We start from the raw sequence: 21,819 nt of genomic DNA, 5'->3' as shown, positions 1-21,819 counted from the left end.
ACAGTGGTTACAGATATTTGTGATTCCTCAACACCATATAAAACTGCCTGAAGACAGAAGAATTCACCCCATTAAAGGCACTTGCTAATGTTTGTGATATGCCTTGATTTGTGGCCACTAGTGAAAATGGCATCTCAAAGTATGCTGAAATGGAAGCTGTTTAAGAATAAGCATTGCCTTCCTATTACTTTCCATCAAGAACCAATATGATTTTAAATGAAGTAGGATTCATTTTAAAATGATGATTAGTTCCTGGTGTAAAGGAGGATCCTGAATGTCTTTAATTAGGCAACAACAAAAAAAGCACGAAATGAACACAGCCGATTCTGTAGATATCTGATGATCACACTGAGATATACTCAAAGCAGGGAAGCCTGTTGCTTCTAATAGTTTAAGTGCCTTGTACACCCACTGCATACACTGAATACAGTAAAATGGTGTATTACACATTCTCTTCATCGTACCCAAAATATAATCCATACTCTCACTAATAATAGCAGGGATAATTAATTCTGGCTTAAGTGTTTAGAAAGTTAAGTGCTGCAATTATGGGCTTTCCAAATGGCAGTATTTAGAAGCAAGAAACTATTCCCCACCCCCACCCCATATCTGAGCATGCTGAAAAACTTCAGTTCAGCAGTGTGAGGAAAAAGCCCCTGCAGGAGCGCATTTTAATGTGGTATTAATTGGGTAAAGGAAGAACATAGCTCAGGAATACAGAGAGTATATTTGGAACAGGACAAATAATCTGAAATGCAGGTTTGATGAATTCCATTCGTCTCTGCGTTGTGATCTTTGCAGCACTTTTGTTTCCATTGATTTGAATGGCGTGGACATTTTCTTTCATCTGTCATTTACATTCATTTTACCTCTTGCAATTGCCTCTGCCAGCTCACATGCTTCTTTTCTGGTGAATCTATTAATAAGATTTCCGGTACATCAAAAGAATTTCTGTTGTGCAAAGGTAGAGGATAATGTACCTAAGATGTAGGAGGATATCTAGCTTCAATTTTACCTACTAAAAGTTATTAAAGAGTTCTGTGAATAAAAAAAATCAGGAGAATGCTAATTGCATGCTATAGATTTTCCTCCATTTTTACACATGTAGTTGGTGACTTGCAGAATAGCAAATGTACACAATAGCTGGCTTCTGATTTGAATATGCCCCCTGAAACGACAAAAATAGGACCAAAGGTCAAATTAATTAAAAACAGTAGGAGAAGGAACATAACCAGTACTACCAGTTTGTTTTCAAATGCTTTGCCTGGAAAATGTGTGAAGTACATTTTATGTTTTGTGCAAAACACAGATATGCTGTATGCCAATGAGAGTAATAAAACAGTAAGAAATATTTTAAAGAGTAGAATTAAATTGCGTTCTTTATTCAGGCAAATTTATGCATAATGGTGGTTTCAGGGTGAGCAAGCAGGGCAGTTACCCACACATCTTCAGTATGTCAATGATACAGCAAAGCAGGCCTGTGTGCGTGTGTGTGCAGTGTGCATGGAAGAAGACACCTATGCCATAGCACCTGCCTGTAGCCCACATGACTTTCATGCCAGCTCTGCTGACAGTAACTGTATTATCCTTTATTTTTTCCTTTTTTTTTTTGCTGGTTTCTTACAAAGGTCCTCTCTCTTGCTCTCAGATATGTACAGCAATCCCTTCAGCTGAGCGTTAGGAGTACAGTGTAGACCCAAAGTCTTGCATTTGTTATTGCATGACTGCATGTCACAAGGGAGGTCTGCAGCACTGAGTTTTTCTGGATCAACTAGGGCAAGTAGTAGCCGTTCCTGATATCTCCTTGCTGTGAGAGCTGGGAAAATACTGGAGGTTTATAGGCAGCAAATTCAGTGTGGCTTCTATGGAGAACATTATTTACCTCTGAATTAGCTGAGCTTTTCATGAAATTTGAATAATCCTGAAGTAAAGATGGTTGAAGTATTAATCTTCTGTGTGGTAAGTGAGGAACAGAAGTAACCCCGGAGCATACTCAAGGACTTGCAGAAGTGGCATTCCTTATACCTTTGCCCTTTTTTCCTCTCCCTCACCCCCAACCCTTTTAATTCTCATCTCTTTGGGTCACTTGGGCATGCAGGGACTCAGAAGTATGATTATACAATATCTGAGTATGTAATAATGTTATTTATTGGCTTATATATACAGTAAATGGCTGGGACTAACTTGCCTTTAGGCAAAATGTTAATCGACTCACTGCCCCATTGCAGGCACCTGGTAGGTGTGTGGGGGCTGGGCAGCCTCCAGCAGGTGAGGAAGAGCTGGCCTTCGTTCCCACTGGAACTGGCTGATCCTCACTTTTGCTGACTCCTCCACTTTTTTTTCTTGGCGTCTGATACATTTTTGCATCAGTACCTTTCTCTTGACTCCTTAGTAACTTGAGGTACTAAGTCAACAACTTCATTTCTGCTTTTGTTTCTACTTATTTTGCATGGCATTAGTGTAGGTGTTCTCTCACTCAGCTCAATAGTAGCATTTTTCAGTAAAGCAACCCAGGGCCACAGGTCTGTAAGTCCTGGCTGTTTTGGAATTAGGGCAGCTGCAGGAGCACCAGTCTCGCCACCAGCGAGTAGGGTGCTCTCAAGCTGAAGACAGCTGCTTTTAGCTCATTCCTTAAGGAAACAACTTTCCTCAAACTTCAGCTAGAGTCTCTCTTCTCTTCTTGCCCAGAATTGCATTATTTCTTTATGCAAACTAACACTTGCCACATTACTTCAGTAACCCGTGTCATATATTCTGCATCATGAAGAAAGATCAGTAAGTAATCTTAATATTCACAAAGAATGACTGCTCTGAACATGGAAATAAACTAGTACAATTTAAGTAACAAAGGAAGGCTAATGGCTTTATATTTTGCTGTACTGAAATTACACAAGTAGTGAATTCTGAGAGACAGATTTATATTCTGATTATCTGAAAGAACAATTGCAGAGACGTAGCTCTACAGGAGCAAAGGATAGTATCAATGACACAATACAGCACTTAATTTTGTAAAATTTTCCCCTTTTCAAATATGTATTTTAGACATCCATTTAGGAGTGCGTCAGTAGAATGTAGCTCAACTCACTGAAGTAATTCTGAATATTTCACATATTTTTACTGTAAATAACAGTCAAAAACTTATTATCAACCTGACAGTATAAGCTGCGAAAATAGTGATGCAAAGTGTAAGCTGTGAAAATAGGGATGCAAATGGGAGATTTCTGTTTTTAATCAAATTAAGTAAGTGTAATGCTTTTGGTTAAAACAACAGAGAGATAAAAAATGGATATTTGAAATGGCAGAGTATTGCAACAGTGTTCACTCAGTGGCGTTTATCCCATAGCATCTTTCTTATTTATGATAGTAGAATATTGAAAAAAACAAAGTCTACTAGCCAAATCTCATGCGCGCACACACACACACATACACGTCTTTATTTCAGCATATGAGATATCTTTCAGGTTGCCGGACTAAAGTTTTACTCCTAACATGAGAAGTTAACTTCAGCATAGATGTTGTGACCCTGAAACCTTTCTTGGATTCTTCTCGAGGGTACCTCTTCTTGCCCTGATCCAGGGCAAGTTATCCTAGACAGTTATACTTCAGTGTGTGTAATGCTAATAAAAGGGTGTCATATTTAAAAACTCTTAGAGTTTTATTTTGTCCAAAGCAAATAAAGAATGGGCTGCATCACTGCTTGTAAATTGTGGCCTACAGTTTAATTTATACAGGCCAGGAGCTTTTCTTTGTATTTTCTTGCCTTTTGCTTGACTATTTCACCCAAAGGTGGACTAATTATAATTGCCATGAGAGTGCACATTAGATAGGTAACCTCAGATAGCCAATATACTGTAAATTTAAAATTAAGAAGGGGTAATTTAGGCGGTGAAAGGATATTTGCTAAAGGACAAAAAGATGAATATGGCAAGCAAATACTGCCAGAGAGCAGCAAAGACAGTGCTTGCACTTCTCTGGACAAATCCAGGTTGCCAAAGAGCCCATTCGGGGTGAAAGGGAAACTTTCTGATTCTGGCTGTTCCTTCTCTTCACTGGAAAGAGCAAGACGCTTTCTGACAGTTGTGTAAAATTTATTTGTTTTACTCTTCCATTTTACCTATGGTCAGTACCCATTCCAGCTGATCAAAGACTTGATATCAAACATCATACACTTGTTGCTGTAACAAATAAAAGGCTGTTACAAAAAATGTATGCTGTTGGAACAAGTGTCTTGAGATGATTTCTCAGTAGAGATAGCAGTGTGAAATGTTTCGCACTCCTGTGCCGGAGAAAGACTGCAATATCTCTTGTAACGTTGATGGAAGTTGGGGAAGGTTTGCCACCTTCAAAGTTTCACTTCTAGAGAAGAAATTAGCCAGCGACGTGCCAAAGAGTTGCTTTCCTACTCGCTGCGAAAGGCCTTCAGTTTTCTTGATGATTTACACCTCACGTTGGCCCTTGCTAGGGAGATACCTCAAACAAACCTCTCCCCCATGGCACAGCGAGGGCAACTGCTCGCCGAGCGAGGGAGCCGGGCACTGCGGTGGTGGCCCTGGGCATCTCCAAGGGGCCAGGGATAGTCCGGGCGGTCAGCCCATGGGCTGGGGTCCAGATCGGCCAGGGCTGTGGCTGAGCTGGGGCCAAGCACGCCTGAGTGCCCCGGGCCGAGCGAGCCGAAACCGGGCTGGTGGGGCAGGGGAGCACCAGGCATGGCTGCTCGGGGACGCTAGGGCCCCTTGGTGCCCCCAGCTCTCCTCCAGCCCTCGGTGCCCTCGCCCGCCGGAGCTGCCAGGGCATCAAAACCCGCCCCGGTGATTCTCCCTGGCTGTGGCTTGATTTCCAAAAATGTTCAGATAATGCAGCTGTAAGACTCTGTAAATAGGAATTATGATGGTGGCTTTTTGGTCAAATTTAGTTAACAGCTGTAATGAAAACTTTTCTTGGGACAACATGTAATATATTGTGTGTAATACCTGAGGTACGACATGGCAGCTCAAGAGTGGAATGAATTTAACACCATGGTATATATAATGGTGGCTTTATCCATAAAGATACTCAGACATGGATTGAATGCCTTTTATATATGTGTGTATTTTGTCTTAAAGTAGAAGTGCAGTTGTTATATTAATCATGGGCACTATGGAAATAATAAAATATTAATTTTAGTGTATATAATTCTCATTTTCAAATCCATTGCAATAAAGCTGTACAAATGCAGCAAAAAATCTTCGCCTGATGCTTGAATGAATTAAAAACTAGTCTTCAGTTCACTAGCAACTCATCCGGCATAGATTACAGTAAATTAGAATGAAGTCACTTCTGGTATGTTTGAATGCAGTTCATTTTGTGTTTTATATTTGTCCGAAACACACGCCTGTTGCTGAGCTAGGGATACGTGCAGCAAAGTGCTTTTGGGCCTGCAAGCTGAATTTTGCCATGCCCAGTCTGGCAGGTGAGTTCACGAAGCACCTCCCAGACCAAAGCGGAGAGCTGCCAGGCAGCTTGCTCATGTGGCTTATGCAGGGGGTTAGGGCTTAGTCTGGTTTCCAAACTAGCACCCGCAAAACAGAATAATAAAAACTGGAACTCTCACTCTGGTGTGTGGCAACTGATCATTAGTTAAATATGTTTAACTAGACTGGATTAAATTTTTTACGTTGGATTTTTATTTTTCCAAAGGTGAGGTTGAATGTGTGTTTTTAGATGAATGCAAAAAGGGTAGTTTTGTTAGTTGGGGAGAATGTTTGTGAACTGTAAACTATACCTGACTGAAGAAATGGTAACTTTTTAATGTCAGAATTGGTTTGTAATTAAAACCATTTTTGGAAATAGTCTGTTTTTGATGAAATCATGGCAGATACTATCAAGATAAGCCTCTTCGGGAAAACTGGCTATCAAGAGCTACTGTGAATGATATCAGAATTGGTGGAAATGTGGTCTAGGAATTTTCGGAACAAAAAGTATGGGACTGTTTTCCAAAAGAAACTGAATAGATCCTTCTCTTTATTTATCTCTAGATAGCTCCACCTCTTCAGGTTCTAATGGTTATACTGCAGACTTCCCTTTGCCGTAATTTTTGTACCATAACAAAATGAATTCACATTATATAACTCTGTATGTGAATATTGGGCATAAGGTTATTCCATATCCGTATTACATATGAACTGCTTGAAGTCTTCCCATTCAAATAACCAGTGCACACCTTAAGGCACAAATTTTCTGGAGCCAAGATTTATTTTTTAGGACGAAATGAAGCTTAAGTGGTGCGCAACTACTTGTACCAGCAGGTTTGAGAAAACACCTTGAGCATGTCTTGTCTCTTATGTATGCATGTTTTTCTTATGACTTCAGGAGATTTTCTAAATTTAACATGAAGAACCAAAATCAGATACAGGTCTATTTTCCTGGGAAACATTGATAAGAATAGCTCTGTTTGTTAGAAACAAGGAAGGCGTATTTTCAAGCCTTTTCAAGTGAATATTTGTGATGCCTTGTGAAGTTATATGCACATGGTATTGCTTCACAAAGAATTGACCTTTAAAAGAAAAACTGAATAGAAAAATATTGCAAATGGAAATTGAATCATGTTCTTGAGATTTCTTCCTGTTTTCTATAGCTCTAATAACCTCATCATGCTTGCACTTAATGGTTTAGCCTTGACTGATACAATGCAAAAGTAGGGGCTGGAGGTCAGTGAGTAATTCACTGGAACAACACTTGCTGTTCCATAAATCTATACCTAATAGGTGAAGAAAGACAAAATATATCTATCTGAACCACAGCTGAAATGTATAAATTTACAGAACAAAACTAGAGCTAGAGTGCTATGTACATTTATGAAAATGTGAATTCTGCTCTATTTCAGTATTTAACACCAAGAAATTACTAAGTAAGCAATAGTGTTGCTCTTAAAATAAATATTCAGAACTGCAGTAACACCTTGTGAATATTTCTGCTAAGTGATGTCAAATATTGCCAAAATGTTTCTATGTTATTATTTATTATTATTATCTTATCTTAACGAAAATGGCTTTGTCTATCAGAAATCAAGCATTCAAGATAATACGTCAAAGATGATAACCTGGAAAGCGAAAAACGAATAAAAAAAAGTTAAAACTGAGACTTTCCAATTTCTCAACCTTAGCAACAGCACAGCTATAGTACATCTTTCCTATGTAATTTTTATTTAATCACACGTCAAATTGAAGACTTACATGAATTAAAGTTTAAAAAGCATGCTTTCAACTATCATTTTGACATCTAGTTAGCATACAATAACTGCCTTTCAAAAGCTAAATAAAATGTTTGACAGTGCTTTAAATGTTATTTTCAGTTTTATTTGCTCTTTTATTACAGTTCTTTGTTATGTTGAGAAATGCAAAAAAAGAATTTACATGTTGAATGTTAATGGAAAATGGCATGTTAGGTATAGTTTTTGCTACAGAGAGGATTCAGTTCTGAAAATAAATACCCACTGAAGTTCTCAATCAGAAATGTGTGAAGTTATAGGTTTATCAACAATATGTTTGTTCAACAACGAGTTGGACGGTCAATGAGTTCAATGGCCTGCCTGTTGCAAGAGGAAAACTGGAGTATCAACTTAGTTTTTACTTACATCAGGGAAGCATGGTATCAGCGAACATTTGCTTCTCAAAGCATGTCATGGGAAAAGATTTTATGCTGCTCTACCTACCTGAAAAAGGGTTTCACAAAATTATTCTTTTGCAGTATCTAATATCTGAACTGTATGAAGTTTGCACTTACTCTCTATCGGTTGGGTAAAATTTCACATGCTTTTAAGAAATTAATTTAGGAGCCTGCAAGTATAGCTTTAAAAAGGGACCCTGAATGTTTTTGATAAAAGTACAATATAAGCTTCCAAGTTTACTTCTCCTTGCTTGAGCCAACTGCTTGTGTGAGTGAATTCAGCCGCAGGATTTGACAAGTTTAATTTCCATTTGCGCAGGTGAAGGGACGCCTTCTCTTCCACTGTTTTCCTGTGGAGGTAGCAATCCTTTCACTTCAAAACTATTGACTAGAATAATCATCCATATTTAACCGGCATTCATCTGGGCAGCCAACTAAGCTTTCCCTTGCCTTTTGGAAATTAATGGCTTATGCTTCCTATACCTACATAAATTAATTAAGTGGGAGGAGTTATTTAAATCAAGAATGAGTGAAAGCCTAGAACTATTTACCTATCTCGTAGTACTTCAGAACAGTTATATCATTAATCACAGGGAAGAACAGTAAAAGTATTTATCACTGCTTTCTGTTCTTTAGAAAGAAGCCAGATGCTCTATTTTCCATTTGTAATTAGTGAGGATGTAAGATACCAATTGTTAATGTTAAAGAGGTTTAAATCAAGAGGACTAGATAAATTTACAGCAAGAATGTCTAAAGGAGTTCTTTGAAACACTCAGGTTTATCCTGGATTTCTGGAGTTTTAGGCATTTGAAAATGTAATGTCTTGTCAATATTAAAAGGGTAAATATGGTAAACTGGGAAACAGTAGATCTGTTTGACTTGACAAACATGAAGAAAATTAGAAGCTTAAAGGGATGTAATCGATAAAGAGGACAGTAGGTAACGCAGCTGAACTTGTTTAATAAAAAGGAGGGCTTGTTCAACAAGCTTGATCTTTATGAGATGACAAGTAAGGTTGATGAAAATATTGGCAATAATTTGGAGGGTTTTTCTTTTTTATGTGAGAAGGGAAAAAAGCTGATTTTAATGTATACTAAGCTTGGACTTAAATTTATAATAGTCAAATTGGCTGAATACTGTTACTGTGATATGTAGTACCCACCCCAATAGAGAAGGCCTTCATCTTGCTCTTCAAAAAATAGTCCGATGCAGGATCACTGCAGGCCATGTTGAAGAAATTAAAAAACCAGCCACTAAATCATATGAGGTGATTACGATAGTGATTTCATTATTAGTGGGGTGTTTCTAGTTGTACCTAACAATGGTGACTAAGACTGTTGAATATCTTTATAGATGCTCCAAAAGAAAATACAGATTATTGTTGCTAAAAATTCAGAAGTTACTCAGATTTGAGTGATAAATGATAATGTGCTAGATTACATATTTTGTCCATTACAATGTAATCTAGATAATGTAGTGAGGTGGCCCAATTTGAATAATATGGGTTAGGCTTTAGTGCTTCTACGTCCAAATTAAAAGTCCATATAGCTACAAAGGGAAAAATGTTGAGCTACAGCTGAAGAACTGTACATGATGAGGTTTCTGTTATGTACAGAAGTTGGCAGATACTGCTGTATGGCTTTGATAATACCATAGTATAGCCTTTCTGTAATCTTTTGTCCAGCAGTGATTATCAGTATCATAGTGGTGAAGACAAAGACTTCATCTAGCCTGAACCCAGAAGTGTCTACAAACAGATGCCCAGGGAAGAGTAAAAAGAGGGCAAGAGTACAGGAGATACCCTCTTCGCACTCCTGGGCTCACACTGTTTCCAGGTCAGGGTGTTATCTGGCTCTCCTTAGTGTAGCCCTCAGAGGAGCTCCCTGCCTGAACCAGGCAAACCTTTCATCCGCAACACCTTATGGCAAGGAGTTCTATAAATGTTACGCTTCTGACTCCCGAGAATGACTCCAATTCAGATAATGATGTTTTAAAGTGAGCTATTAAAAGCTCCTGTCTATTTGTCTATTTAATTGAAGTTCAGGGGATGATTTGGAAGAGATTTCTTAGAGTAGAAAATGCTCAGATTAGCTGAGAAAACGGTGAGATTCCCTGGTTGAGCTGGAACTAAACAAAGCCAGAATTATTTATTGTGCTTTACAGGTTTGTTACTATTGCTTTAAAAAACCCCTTCATTTCACGAACAACTTCAGGGTGAAAATCTGATTTGGCATCTGTTTTTTGGTTTGATGTGCTCCACCTAAAGAAGGAGTACCCGTGAACCTGAACGGTATTTTCTGTGGAAAAGAGAAATTCTCAAATCTTGAAAGGACTAATTCACATAATTCTGTTTGTTTTTTTTTTAAGAAAATTCCAGAAATGCCATGTCTTTAAAATTGTGACTTGTACTTTAAAAGAACGCTCTGGATATGTTAATTTATATTTACTGCTCTGAGCAACAATAAGTATGTGAAATACAGAGTTATAAAACAACTGGTGGAAACTCTTTGGGCTATAATAGCAATAATTTACCCTAATAAATTTAGAGAAAAGAAAAATACTGGCTTTTCTTTCTTGAGTTCCAATACAATGACTTGTTTCCCATCGGGTGGGAATTGGATCCTTTTAAGTTGTTTGTTTTTATATGATTCTGAGAATTTTACATTGATAATAGCTGAGTTCTGTGTGTGTCCATCAAAGCATATGGAGCAAAAGATGGTAGTTATGGAACAAAAATTATAGTTAAGTTTAAAAAGATTTGAGCTGGAAATTATAGTTTGAGTAGGGATTTTCTTTAAGCACTGTTGAGAAGAACTTTTGGCCACTACTGAGGATGTTGTTTTATAGTTATTTATAATATGCATTTCACACTTTCCTGGCATTTGAAAGGCATAACCAACTGAGAAAATGAATATTAATAGCAAAGAATAGATCTTAAAATTAAAAATATGTTTTGATCACTTCTTTATTCACTGGCTGCTTAACAGTGCAGAAAAAGGTTGAACTAGTTCTTTTCTCTTGTTTCCATGCTATCTTAGAGCATCTCCTAAATAAGGTCTGTTTTAAATCAGAATTATCATCTAAATAATATAAATAATTCAACACAACTTAAAAAGTAATATTTCTTTTTTTTTCTTTAGGATCTCCTTTTAAAAGGATATTCATTTGCTTCAATGAATGAAGATAGTAAGGTTAATAGTTTAATGTTCCTCAGATGATGTCTGCTGGTTTTTCTATTCCCTTTCTTCAGGTTTTGATTATAAATTGGCTAACCCCTGGTGTATAATTCCAGAAATCATCTCTTCAATGTATCCAAAGCTATTTACTTAGACTCATCTTTTATTATTCCCACTGCCACAGTCTAATTATTGTAGTGAAAGATTGAACACAGCATAGTTTGAGGCTTTGATCAGTCTTCACATAAATTTCAATAATGAGAGTAAAAGGTTTGAGGATTTCTGAGATAATTCCCTCCAGACATATGCTACTTTTACAAAATGCGGTTCTTTCTTGGATGCCAAATGAGATCTCTGATAGGATTTGTGACTGGGCTTATGACACCTCTGGAAGCAAAATACTCTTTTCATAGCCGTAAAGAATAATTCAATATTGTTAAATATATCAGAGAAACTATAGAATACTGTACATTTTTTCCTTAAATTTTTACTTTATTTTCAGCTACCATTCTAATTGTCTGTACTGCAAGTTTCTCTGAAGTTTTCATTTTACATCAGTGTTTTTTGGAATCCAGTAAGAATACATAATGGTTTTGCTTGTATTTTTCTCTTGTTTTTTAGAAAAAATATACTAACTTTCAGTCAAATAAATAAAACAAACCATAACTCTTGTTATTCTATTACTGTCGGCATTAACTCTCTTTGGAGATAAATAGAAAAACAGCTGGAGTCTGAGGATATTTTGTAATCTTATAAATTGAAATTTAAATGCCTCAAGGAGGAAATTTCCAAAATAAATGTGACAGAAGATAAGTCCCAGCTTTTGGCAAAATTTTATTAGAATGACTTGTACCAGATCATTGTCTGGTGTCTGCATGAATTAGGAAAATGGCAGCACTGTTATGTTGAGAAATAGCTGTTTTTTTCTTTCATCTTGATAAATTCTTCCGGAAATAAGTGCTTTGTCATCAGTGTTATCAGGTGTGACATATTCGGGGACATTGTCAAATTAAAAATCATGAGCCTTTAGCTGATGCCAGTTTATTTTAAATCATATGTTTTTATCTTTCCTAGTAATAGTGTCTCAATTTCTGTAACTAAATATTTGCAAGCAATCTTTTAATGAGTATGAGGGTTGCTTATTGAGGGCTTTGTTTTGGGTTTGTTTTTTCTTTTTTTTTCTCATTGGAGTAGGCAATTAATAAAAGACTTAATGACTTTCTAGTCTCCTTCACTGTCATCTTCTGAAGAACTGCAGTATTTTGACTACAAACCATGAACAGAAAAATTCATTTGTTTAAACATAATGACTCCCAGTTGTACATAATAGTAACCACTGCATTCTCAGCTTTTCTTGAAAGCTAATACTGGTATCTAAATCTAAAACTTGGGGTAATAGCTTCTAAAGAATATTTTATTCTTACAGTTCACTAGGAGCTTGAAGGTGAGCAGATTTACTCCAGCATGGGTGCCAAATAGCACATACACAGCGCCAGGCAGCACAAAAGCAATGTAAACCTCAGTAAATAAACATGGGTTTTGTGAACAGTTTATGCAAGGGAGTTTGATTATTCATAAATATTGTAAAAGTAATTGATGTCACTCAAGGTCTCATTTAAGAAAAAATATATGAAATAATATATTCAATTTCCACATGCAGTAACTATACCTATATGCAAGCTAGGTGCAGTTTTTTATGCAGGGAGTAAATCAGAAACATTGTGGGAATATTTTTGCTGGATCAGCTCAACATAAGTCCAGTTTTTCAGATTTTTCAGATAATAGTGTACTGAGAATGCTAGTATAAATAGTGGTCTGAGAAGCAATTAATGAATAAGAAGTAGGGTAGGATAAAGGTCAAAGGTGCATTAGTAATTTCTGTAAAACCATCTGTTTTTCTGGACTGTGTAGAGACAGCCCATGTAGTCCCATGGTGGTGTCTGCAGTAGGAAAAGAGTAGCAGGCAGGAGGAGAAGGTACACTGTCCCTAATGGCCTTCCAGAGAGCCCAGCTGAGGCCGTGGAAACAGCTGCAGACAAGTAGCTGTATTGTTAAATAATAAAGATTCTTCTGGTCACCCCAAAAATGTGCGTGGGCGTGCTAATCAGCTCTGAATTTTTCACCATCAGAAAATTTTTCCTGTGGGTTCTAGAGCCTCTCCTGCAGTCACCGGAGGTATCTCCTCTCTCCCTTGTATCCTGCGTGATGCCATGTAATTTTGTGGGGGGGGGTTTCAGGGGTCTTCAACGGATTCCTTGCTTAATTTTACTTCAAGATCTGCATGATGAGGTAGAATATCTGACGTCTGCGAATTTGATAAACCTGCTGAGCTGTGTCAGAAAGCAGGGTTAGAATGCAAAATGTGCTTGAGGACATGGAAGAAATCACCTGGGAAAATAGGATCATATCCAAAAGAATGAATGCAGAGTGCTGCACTTAGGCACCGATAATCGGTTGCACAGACATAAAAGGTACAACTGGCAAAAAATCCTTAGAAAAAGCAGCTAGGCATGGTAGTGGTCTGCAGGGCGAGCATGTTAACGCTGCCATGAAAAAGGCAAAGCAGTGGTGCAACCTGTAGAGTTGGACGCTGCAGGAGATGGGAAATGATCCTTCTGTGCTGCGCTACACTTTAAAGGTCTTGGTTGAAGTCCTGTAACCAGTTTTGAGCAGTGCACAAAAATGCATGTAGACATGAGCACATATGCAGGGGAAAGCAGTAAGAAAGATGAGATAACACATGAAAGATTGAAATAATAAGGTCTGTTTATTCTAAAGTAGAGTGAAGTGATAAAAAATCGAAAAGATGAGTGGGAATAACCAGACTGTGATGGGTGGAACCGAAGCAGTGATTTATTTTGTAACAAGAAAGAGTCAAGTTAGACATTAGAAGGAAACCTCTCCATTGGTAATGGGGAAGCACTGCAATAGATTTTCTGGGAAAGCTGTGAATTTCTTATTGGTAGCTTTTAAGAACAGTTTTGACAAACATCTGTCAGGAATGACATAGGTAAAGTTGATCTTGCCGTTTTCTTGGCTGTACTGTGCTGTATGGCAGCTGTCTTTGGGCATATGTAATAATGTCACAGTGATAAAAAGAGATTTTAAAAATAGAGTTTTTTTTTTTTTTTAAAGCACAAACTTCATGTAACTGATGGTGTTTGACACCGTCACGTATAAGGACCAAACGTATAGGCATCTCTGACAACATCTGCTGTATTATAAACACAGTATATACCTTTCTGCATAATTGCATCAAAAATCTAATCTCTGGCATTACTAATCCCAGTGATTCTGGAACTAGGCAGTTCTTCATTGGCTTTCAAATGAGATTTTGAATAGTACTAAGCTAAGAATGTTTTAAATTGACTTTTATTTTTCTGAACCTTATTCTTTCATGTTCCCGAGATACAACCAGGAGAGTCTGCTTATTTGCTTGCTCGTTTATTGTCTTTTAATACTTGGACAGATTTACATTTCAGATATTCAGCTCCCAAATCACTCACTCAAAATCTCTTAGGTAATAATGAAAATGTTGTCCTGTGCTTAATACTTCAGGTACTTTATTCACCTGACCCTTTTTTCAAGTAAACAGCTGTGTCGTGACAGCTTTGCTTCCTCAGTTCTCTGTATTTCCCAGGTTGAAACCTTTGTGTTAAGATACAGATCTGTGGTATAATGGAAATCAAAATGGTTGTAGTGAAACATCTGAGGGAAAGTAGTGGAATCTACTTGTAATTCATTGGTTTAATGGATGTGTAAAATCTATTAAAATTGTTTTCAATACATAAGGATTGTTATTGTTCTTTCCCCGACTTAGAAAAACAGAACAACATTAGAAGTATGCCACATTTTTAGGCCCCAAAGCGTGAAGCAGACTTTTAATGAGAAAGATTTTTTTTAAAAAAAATCTAGAAAACTTAGCAGAGAAATAAATTGAGCCTCAAATAGTGATTGAAATCTCCAAGTCAATATACAAAAGGCATCCAAAGACCTGTGAAGTCTGACAGAATCTCTTTAGTGTGAGGTGTCTTTCATTTTGTATCAGGGCTTACAGTTTTAAAAAACAGAAAAAAACACTGCTGTCAAGTGAAGCGGGTTTGAAAGCAGGGCTGCTTGTTCATGAAAGCCTGAAATTGTGCACAACTGTAGATAATGCGTCTTCAGCAGATAGCTGAAATAATACATTTCCTAAATTGGTTGCATTAAGCAATTACTGATACTGTAGTAGAAACCATATAATTTTCTTCCTTCCTTGTAGTCTCAGCGCCGTGTCACATTTCACCTACCAGATGGCTCCCAGGAAAGCTGCAGTGACAGTGGGCTTGGAGACCATGAGCCCAGCGGCGGAGCCAGCACATCACACCCTCTGCCCCTTGGCTTCCCCCAGGAGGAGTACTATGAACAAGCTTCACCCAACAGCCGGACAGAAGGAGACGGCAACTCAGACCCGGAGTCCAGTAAGTGATGATCCCTGGTTATATTTGTCATTAAATTGTTTAAATATCAAAAGTGGGCTTATTTTTAAGGCAGTGATTGAAACAGAATGTTGATTTTTAACATGGCAAAAAAAAACCACCCTATTTTTCTAGAGGTTCAAAATAAGTCTGACCGTTGGAAATGAAACACTCTTGAGTTGTTGTTGAAAATTCTGGATTACCTGGTATTTTTATGGATTTGCTGTGCTATACACACATGAGCTTTCTGACGAGGTTAACGTTATTGCCCTTACAGCCATGGTTACCGCTCTGCGGGACCTGATGCTTCTTTAAATGCTTGCCCTATCCTGTGCTCTATTTTGTTCCAATGGGAAGAACTTCTGGATAATACGTAGGTCTGCGAATTCACTGCAGTTCTTTAGAAAGAACAGTTTTTTGATTTGTCTTTTGAGAACAGCTGTGGTACGTAGTAACTATCAAAAAAGAGTCTGTCTGTTGCTTAATTCTGCCGTTATCAGTGGCTTTTTATGACACTGAAAACAGCTAGGCAAAATCAAGGTGAAGTCAAGACCATTTTAGAACTACAGTTACTGGTATTGCTCTCTCTGATTTGACTGTGATAGCTGGTTCGAGACTCTACCTTATAGTCAACTGTTAATTATCCATGAGCTGTTTTAATCTGGATTAAAATGAACCGTGCCATTGATAAGGAGACCTCTGAGACCTTGTTAGTGGCCTAGAAAGTGATGTGCAAATACAGCTGTTCTGGCCCCAGCTTGGCCTGAAAGTTGAACTTCAGCTGCTTTCCTGTATCATGAAGAATGAATTAATAAGTCCTACGCGCTTGAAATAGCTCTGTGAGAGGTTAGTTATATCTCTGCACAGACAAAAGCAGCCTGTGTCAAGCAGAAGATTACTACCTCTGCCTCTGAGCTGGCTCTGACAAATTCAGCCTGGCTTTTGGAAATCACGCTGTCGTCTTTGCCTTGTGCTGCTCGAGACTGGAGGCTGAGGGGTTCATCTGCCTGGATGTGTTCCATACACCACTTTCCTTTAGCTCATGAACTATCGAGTGGAGATCCTCAGTTTCGGACTTTTGAAACTGTGTTAAGTTATATCGTTCCTGAAATAATGCCAGAATATTAGCTATCTGAGTTGATAGCCTGTTGACAAGAACCAGTACAAGTTTTCAATACTCCATTCAAAATATAATCCATCATTTGCTTTCGGTTTGTGTTTATATATGTGAGGTTGCAATATACTCTTAAAAATATCGTGGGCAGTCAAGCCAAATTCTTCACAGAATGAGACTCTTAAGGGCTACAAATATAGTCAAAAAGAAAGCAAATTTCAAATATGTATTATATTTGCTACTTTTTCTATGCATATTCATGGTCTGAGCTTACTTTCCAGCTCCCTCCTCCTTCTGTTATTTATAACTCTGATATTCATGCTTGACTGAAGTGAGCAGGATGTATGTGAAATCAGCATTTGAGTCCTCTTATGCAGAGATCATGAAATAGGACCTGGGATATGACAAATCATTAGAACAGGCATGTGGATGCTGTCTTGCCGTTTTAAAAGAGACTCAGCGCTTTTTAAACCCAGTTTTTGGACTTGTCCGTGCTTTTTAAATCCAGTTTTTACAATTTCAGAAGAAATATGGATCATGGGTCTTCTAGAATGTTGGCCTACATCTAATAATACTATGACATCTGGATATCATTGACACTTATCACTGTGCAGAGACTAAGCAGACAACTGGTGTCTTTTCAAGTGTGAAGTCTGAAGAAAATTTAATCACCTAATTATCTGACAGTTCAATTTTAAACTTGAAATCACAGTATAATTAGCATTTGTGTTGTGTGAGGAGTTTTTTCCTCTTCTAACTTATATCTTATTGAAATAATCTAATTGATACAATACAGAGTGATGCCTACAGTGTGAAAAAACATAGTTTGCCATTTTTAAAAGTATTTTATGCTTGTATTGATGACAATAACTAGTGGCACAAAAACAAGCAGATATAAATTGATATCTGTTTTGTGCTTTCATACAATTAAGTAAAAGAGGAAGGGAAGTAGTGTATTTTTAGTCAGATGACACACTGCTGAAAAGTAACTTGGTGTAGGTAAGGTAAGAGCAACCAATATATCTTTCATGCTGATCCATGAACGTTTTCAGCATAAGCTTCATTTCATTCATTTGTGCATGTGTGACAAATTTAGTCAATAGTGAAACAGTGAAAACCATGCTGAACTGATGATTTCCTCTGTAAACATGTTGTGTTTTTTGCTTTTGTTTTTTTTTTCCATCTGATTTGGAGTGGCATGATATATTCAGAATATTTCTGTTTCTGTTTCATGGACCGATATGTGAAAGGAGAGAGTGAATGGAACATGCAGTCAGGTAATGTGGGTAGGTACCTGAATTCGTACAACAGATTAAGCAGGGCCTTCGTTCCATCTCAAGATCTTTGGTATCTGACCCATCTTATTCAGAAACATTGTCTTAAATATTAAGCCTGATCGATCAGCTGATAGTGATTTAGCAAAACTTTGCCAACAGAACAGATAATGTAGGATGAAACAACTTCAATGATGCCTAGAGCCTAGTGTGTTATTAAATGGCATGTGAACGCTGATGACAAATGCTATGTCGTGCAGGGATATACTCGCATGTGTTTTCTCCCTCTTGTATTTCTTGAATGCAGTTCTTTAGTTTTATTTTTTTCTCTAATATTAGAAGTGTTTTATTTTGGAAACTTCCATTTATTAGCAATAGCAAAGTGCTTATTACAAAACACCCCAAAAAATCCGGTATTGGTAAAAGTAAAATAATAAAAGCTGAGAAATATTGGTGAGAGCAAGCCTTACAAATTCACATCCAAGTAGGACTGAAGCAAGGAGAAAGAATTATTGTAAGAATAAAACAGTTAGAAAACTATGAGCCATTTTTAAGATCACCTTTAAAATTAATTGACTATACTAATTAAAGTTAGAAAGAGACCATTTAAAATGATTTGTCTTTTCTTAATTTAGTTGCCACTTCAAAAAAACATTTTGCAGTAACATGCAGTGTTGTAGAAGGTTCATAAGGAACAGATGCCAGTAAACTCTGTCATGCTAAGTGAATAGTAATATAAACTTGCATATAGATTTGTAGAGAAAGTTATCCTTAAGCAAGAGCACTAATGTATGTGGTATTTAAAAAATACCAGCTTATTCTGTGCACAATCTGTTTCCTTTCTGCTGATAAATTGCTCAGACTAGTGAAGATGTTGCCAAAAACCCTAGTTCTCTTTGACTTCCACACCATTTACAGTGAATGCAACTGCAAGGGTGAAATTTAACAACGCAAAAGAATGTATTTAAAATCTATCGAATGAGAAAAAAGTGCTAATGCAGTATTGAGAGTTTACAATGTAAAAAGCCAGAAATGGAAAAGTTTTAAATGTCTAAAGCAAATTGAAGCAGCATCATTTTATAGCATACCTTTTTCTAAAAAAAGCAGTAGGATTCTACATACAACTGTATTACAGGAAAACATATTTTAGTTGCTAAGGAAATGTTGGGAGCAGTACTAGGCAATCAGAGAGCTGGTTTTGTCCAATGTGTCCAGCTGATGTGGAGGTTTTATGGGGAAAACTGCATCTTACTAAATATTGGTAAAATGAAAATACAATGTATGAATAGACACAGGCAGAATTAAGATAGTTTGAGCCAATATACACATGCAAATCCCAAGCGCTTGAAGCTGTTGCTTAAATAATGCTTTTAAATAATGATTGTATGCCTTGTTAAGAAATTCAGTGACTCTCTCCCTTTCCTCTGTCTCATGGAGTTTTGGGGCGCTGATGCTTCTTCTTATGCTCTTGAGGGAGAGAGGCTGTTGGGATGCTGGGGCTGCGTGTCCTCTCAGGGCAACCGAGCTCGCCTTGGCTGCAGCCAGCATGTTTACCTGATGTAACAACTAGCACCTGTTTCCATATTAATGTTGATTTCTTTCGCTAGAGATACAGGTCTAGCCCTTTAAAAAGCTGCTTTAAAATAGCGATCGTTAAGCTTTCCATATTATGAGGTATATATTGAGTATGTATTTCTAGAAGAAGTAATTTTCCTACTTTCATTTGGAGAATATGCAATATGTACAGTTCAGCTAAGAAACTGGACAGAGTAAGAGAAGTACAACTGAAGCTTTGGGAAAAAAAGCCATAAAAGTTGTTTACAGAAGGTAATCTTCAATTAAATAATTGTAATTATTTCATATAAGCAAAATGAAAATATAAACAAAGCCACTGGAAAATTAAGGGACAAGTTAATGAGATAATTACACTGAGATTTCAGGGTTTTGAATAGGAAGAAACTTGCATCTCAAGGGGAGGGGGAACTCCATGAGGATATTTAGCATGAATTAAGATCTTACCAGTAAGGGGGAAAAGTCTAATAAACTGAGAAGGTTGTCTTGAAAATCGCAAGATGTAAAGATAAGGAAAGGATGCCCAAAAGGCCAACCATTTTGCACTGTAACTTGGTGGTCTCTTTAAGCCGGTGTCGCCAGATGGCTGCTTGTTTGCATCTCCCAGTTGCACCTTCTCTTGGGGCAGCACAAGTGCTTGTAGAGTTATTTGGTGAACTGGATAGAAGAATTAATCTGTGTTCAACCTAACCTAGGGGAAAAAATTATTTTTAAGCAGATCAGTTCACCAGTTACGTTCTTTACGTGAGGCACTACAGCTGGACAGCAAAGAAGAGTAAATGAATAGCTGGGGCAAAGCTTCTGCTGGCTTTAAGCGATCATCAGACTTGAAGAAAATTAGCCTTAAAAGGAATTAAGACAGTAATCTCTGGTTATTTAGCTACATAAGGAGGTTTGCAGCAACGAGAACATCTTTTCGTGATACAGATAATGTAGATTTTTTCCCCAAAATTAGAAGAACACTTTCACCTTGCCTTAGCTTTTGGTGCAGATGATGGTGATGAGAGCAAAGACAGGCTGATGAAGCATGCTGATAAAGGAACTAGAAGTAAGAGCAGATTCAGTGTATTCAGGAGGAGGAGAGGAGATGATCTTCATCTCAGGATCCCCAAACTGATAGTGTTTGCTTTATTATTCTGTGATTCTAAGAGACTAGGTGTCAGGGGGAAAGTGCTTCTGAGCAACTAATGACACTTTGGTCAGGCTTCACTATTGTAAAACATTTTCAAGAAAGAAAGATATATATAGATAGATGTACACAAGATGGAAGCAGGAAAAGACACTGATTAATACAGGAACTGAAAAATGGTTAAATATCTGAGTAAGAGGGAAACAACTAGGAAGTTCCTATTGTGGGAGCTGCTAAGGATTGGTCTCTGGATCTATCTCCATGATTATCTTCCATAATGAGTCAGGCAAAATTAGGAAAGTGTCAGTGAAATATGCTGCTAATTCAAAGCCAGGCATCACTGAATATACAGAGGAGGATGTGTGTATAGCACAGGAATTGGATTTTGTTAAGGGTTTGGAGTAATAGCAGTGGGATGAAATCTAATAGTTGAAATCTAATAGTTGAAAGTCTTTCTCACAGGAACTGGTATGTGTAACTAGTACATAAATCACCAGCTGAGAATGACAAAAACAGAAAAACAACTGGGTATTACAAAGATAGCTATAAATCACCAGTACCTGATGTGATCATGAAAAATCCTAGATTATTCATAGTAAAGGAAAAAAAATATTAATGCAAGGCATGGATGATACCACAACTGAAATATTATGAAGTGTTGGCTTCCCATGTTAGAGAGGTGGAACAGGTGTGAAGAAATATTATTAATAAAAAGGGAATGGAATGCCTATTTTACAGAAAAAGAAATTAATATTGGCTTGTTTAAATTGCAAAGTAAAGGCTGGTCGGGGACTATGACTGCTTTCAAGTAGCTGGCAGTAACACCAGAGAATGGGGGAAGAGAGATTCGGGTAGACAAGATGAAGAACTGAGTTGCCTCAAGGACAAATAAATAAATGCTGTCTATAAAACAGCTGAGGCCAGAAATTTGAAGATTTCAGACAGCAGATAGTGAGGAAGAGTAGTAGCAGGGACCGAGAATACCAACTGGCTTGAAAGAGAAGCCTGATAAATTTATGAGGGGGCAAATAGATCGTCCTCCATAATAGCTGCAATTATGTCCTGTGGTCCAGGAGGTCCCTACCCTATGTTTATAGCAGCAAAGCTGTCAACGAATGTGTTTGCGGAGTCTAAATTGTGCATTAGCCCCCGGTGTGCGGTTCAGGGGCAGCCCGAGCGGGGCGGCCGCGCGCGGAGCAGCAGGGAGCTCGCCAGCGCGGCACCGGGCCGGGGCCAGGGCAGCTCGCCCTCGTGCCTGGTGGCAGCATCCTGTCATCTGTTCGGTGTCCTTCTGAAGCAGAAATCGTCAGTGTAGCACGTTGATGGCGGGCAACTCATAGTGCCTTCCCTCTCCCTGGGGAAAATGGCTGCGTTTTCTGACGTGCTGACTTGTCTGAGCATCAGAAACGCTCTAGTGGCTGAAATACGTTCTTTAAACATCATCAATAACGCC

The 21,819-nt window shown here is 37.7% G+C and overlaps 1 protein-coding gene across 1 annotated transcript in view; it reads left to right on the top strand.

The window, feature by feature from the left end:
* The window catches only part of PCDH11X (protocadherin 11 X-linked), a 542,595-nt gene that overhangs the window by 381,802 nt on the left and 138,974 nt on the right, over positions 1–21,819 (top strand). Inside the window, exon 7 of the mRNA XM_067304432.1 lies at positions 15,082–15,280. Coding sequence (XP_067160533.1) covers positions 15,082–15,280 — 199 coding nt within the window. The remainder of the gene's footprint in view (positions 1–15,081; positions 15,281–21,819) is intronic.

This window comes from Apteryx mantelli, chromosome 13 (assembly GCF_036417845.1).
Source record: "Apteryx mantelli isolate bAptMan1 chromosome 13, bAptMan1.hap1, whole genome shotgun sequence".
Taxonomy (NCBI): domain Eukaryota; kingdom Metazoa; phylum Chordata; class Aves; order Apterygiformes; family Apterygidae; genus Apteryx; species Apteryx mantelli.
This window is presented reverse-complemented; position numbering and strand designations above follow the sequence as displayed.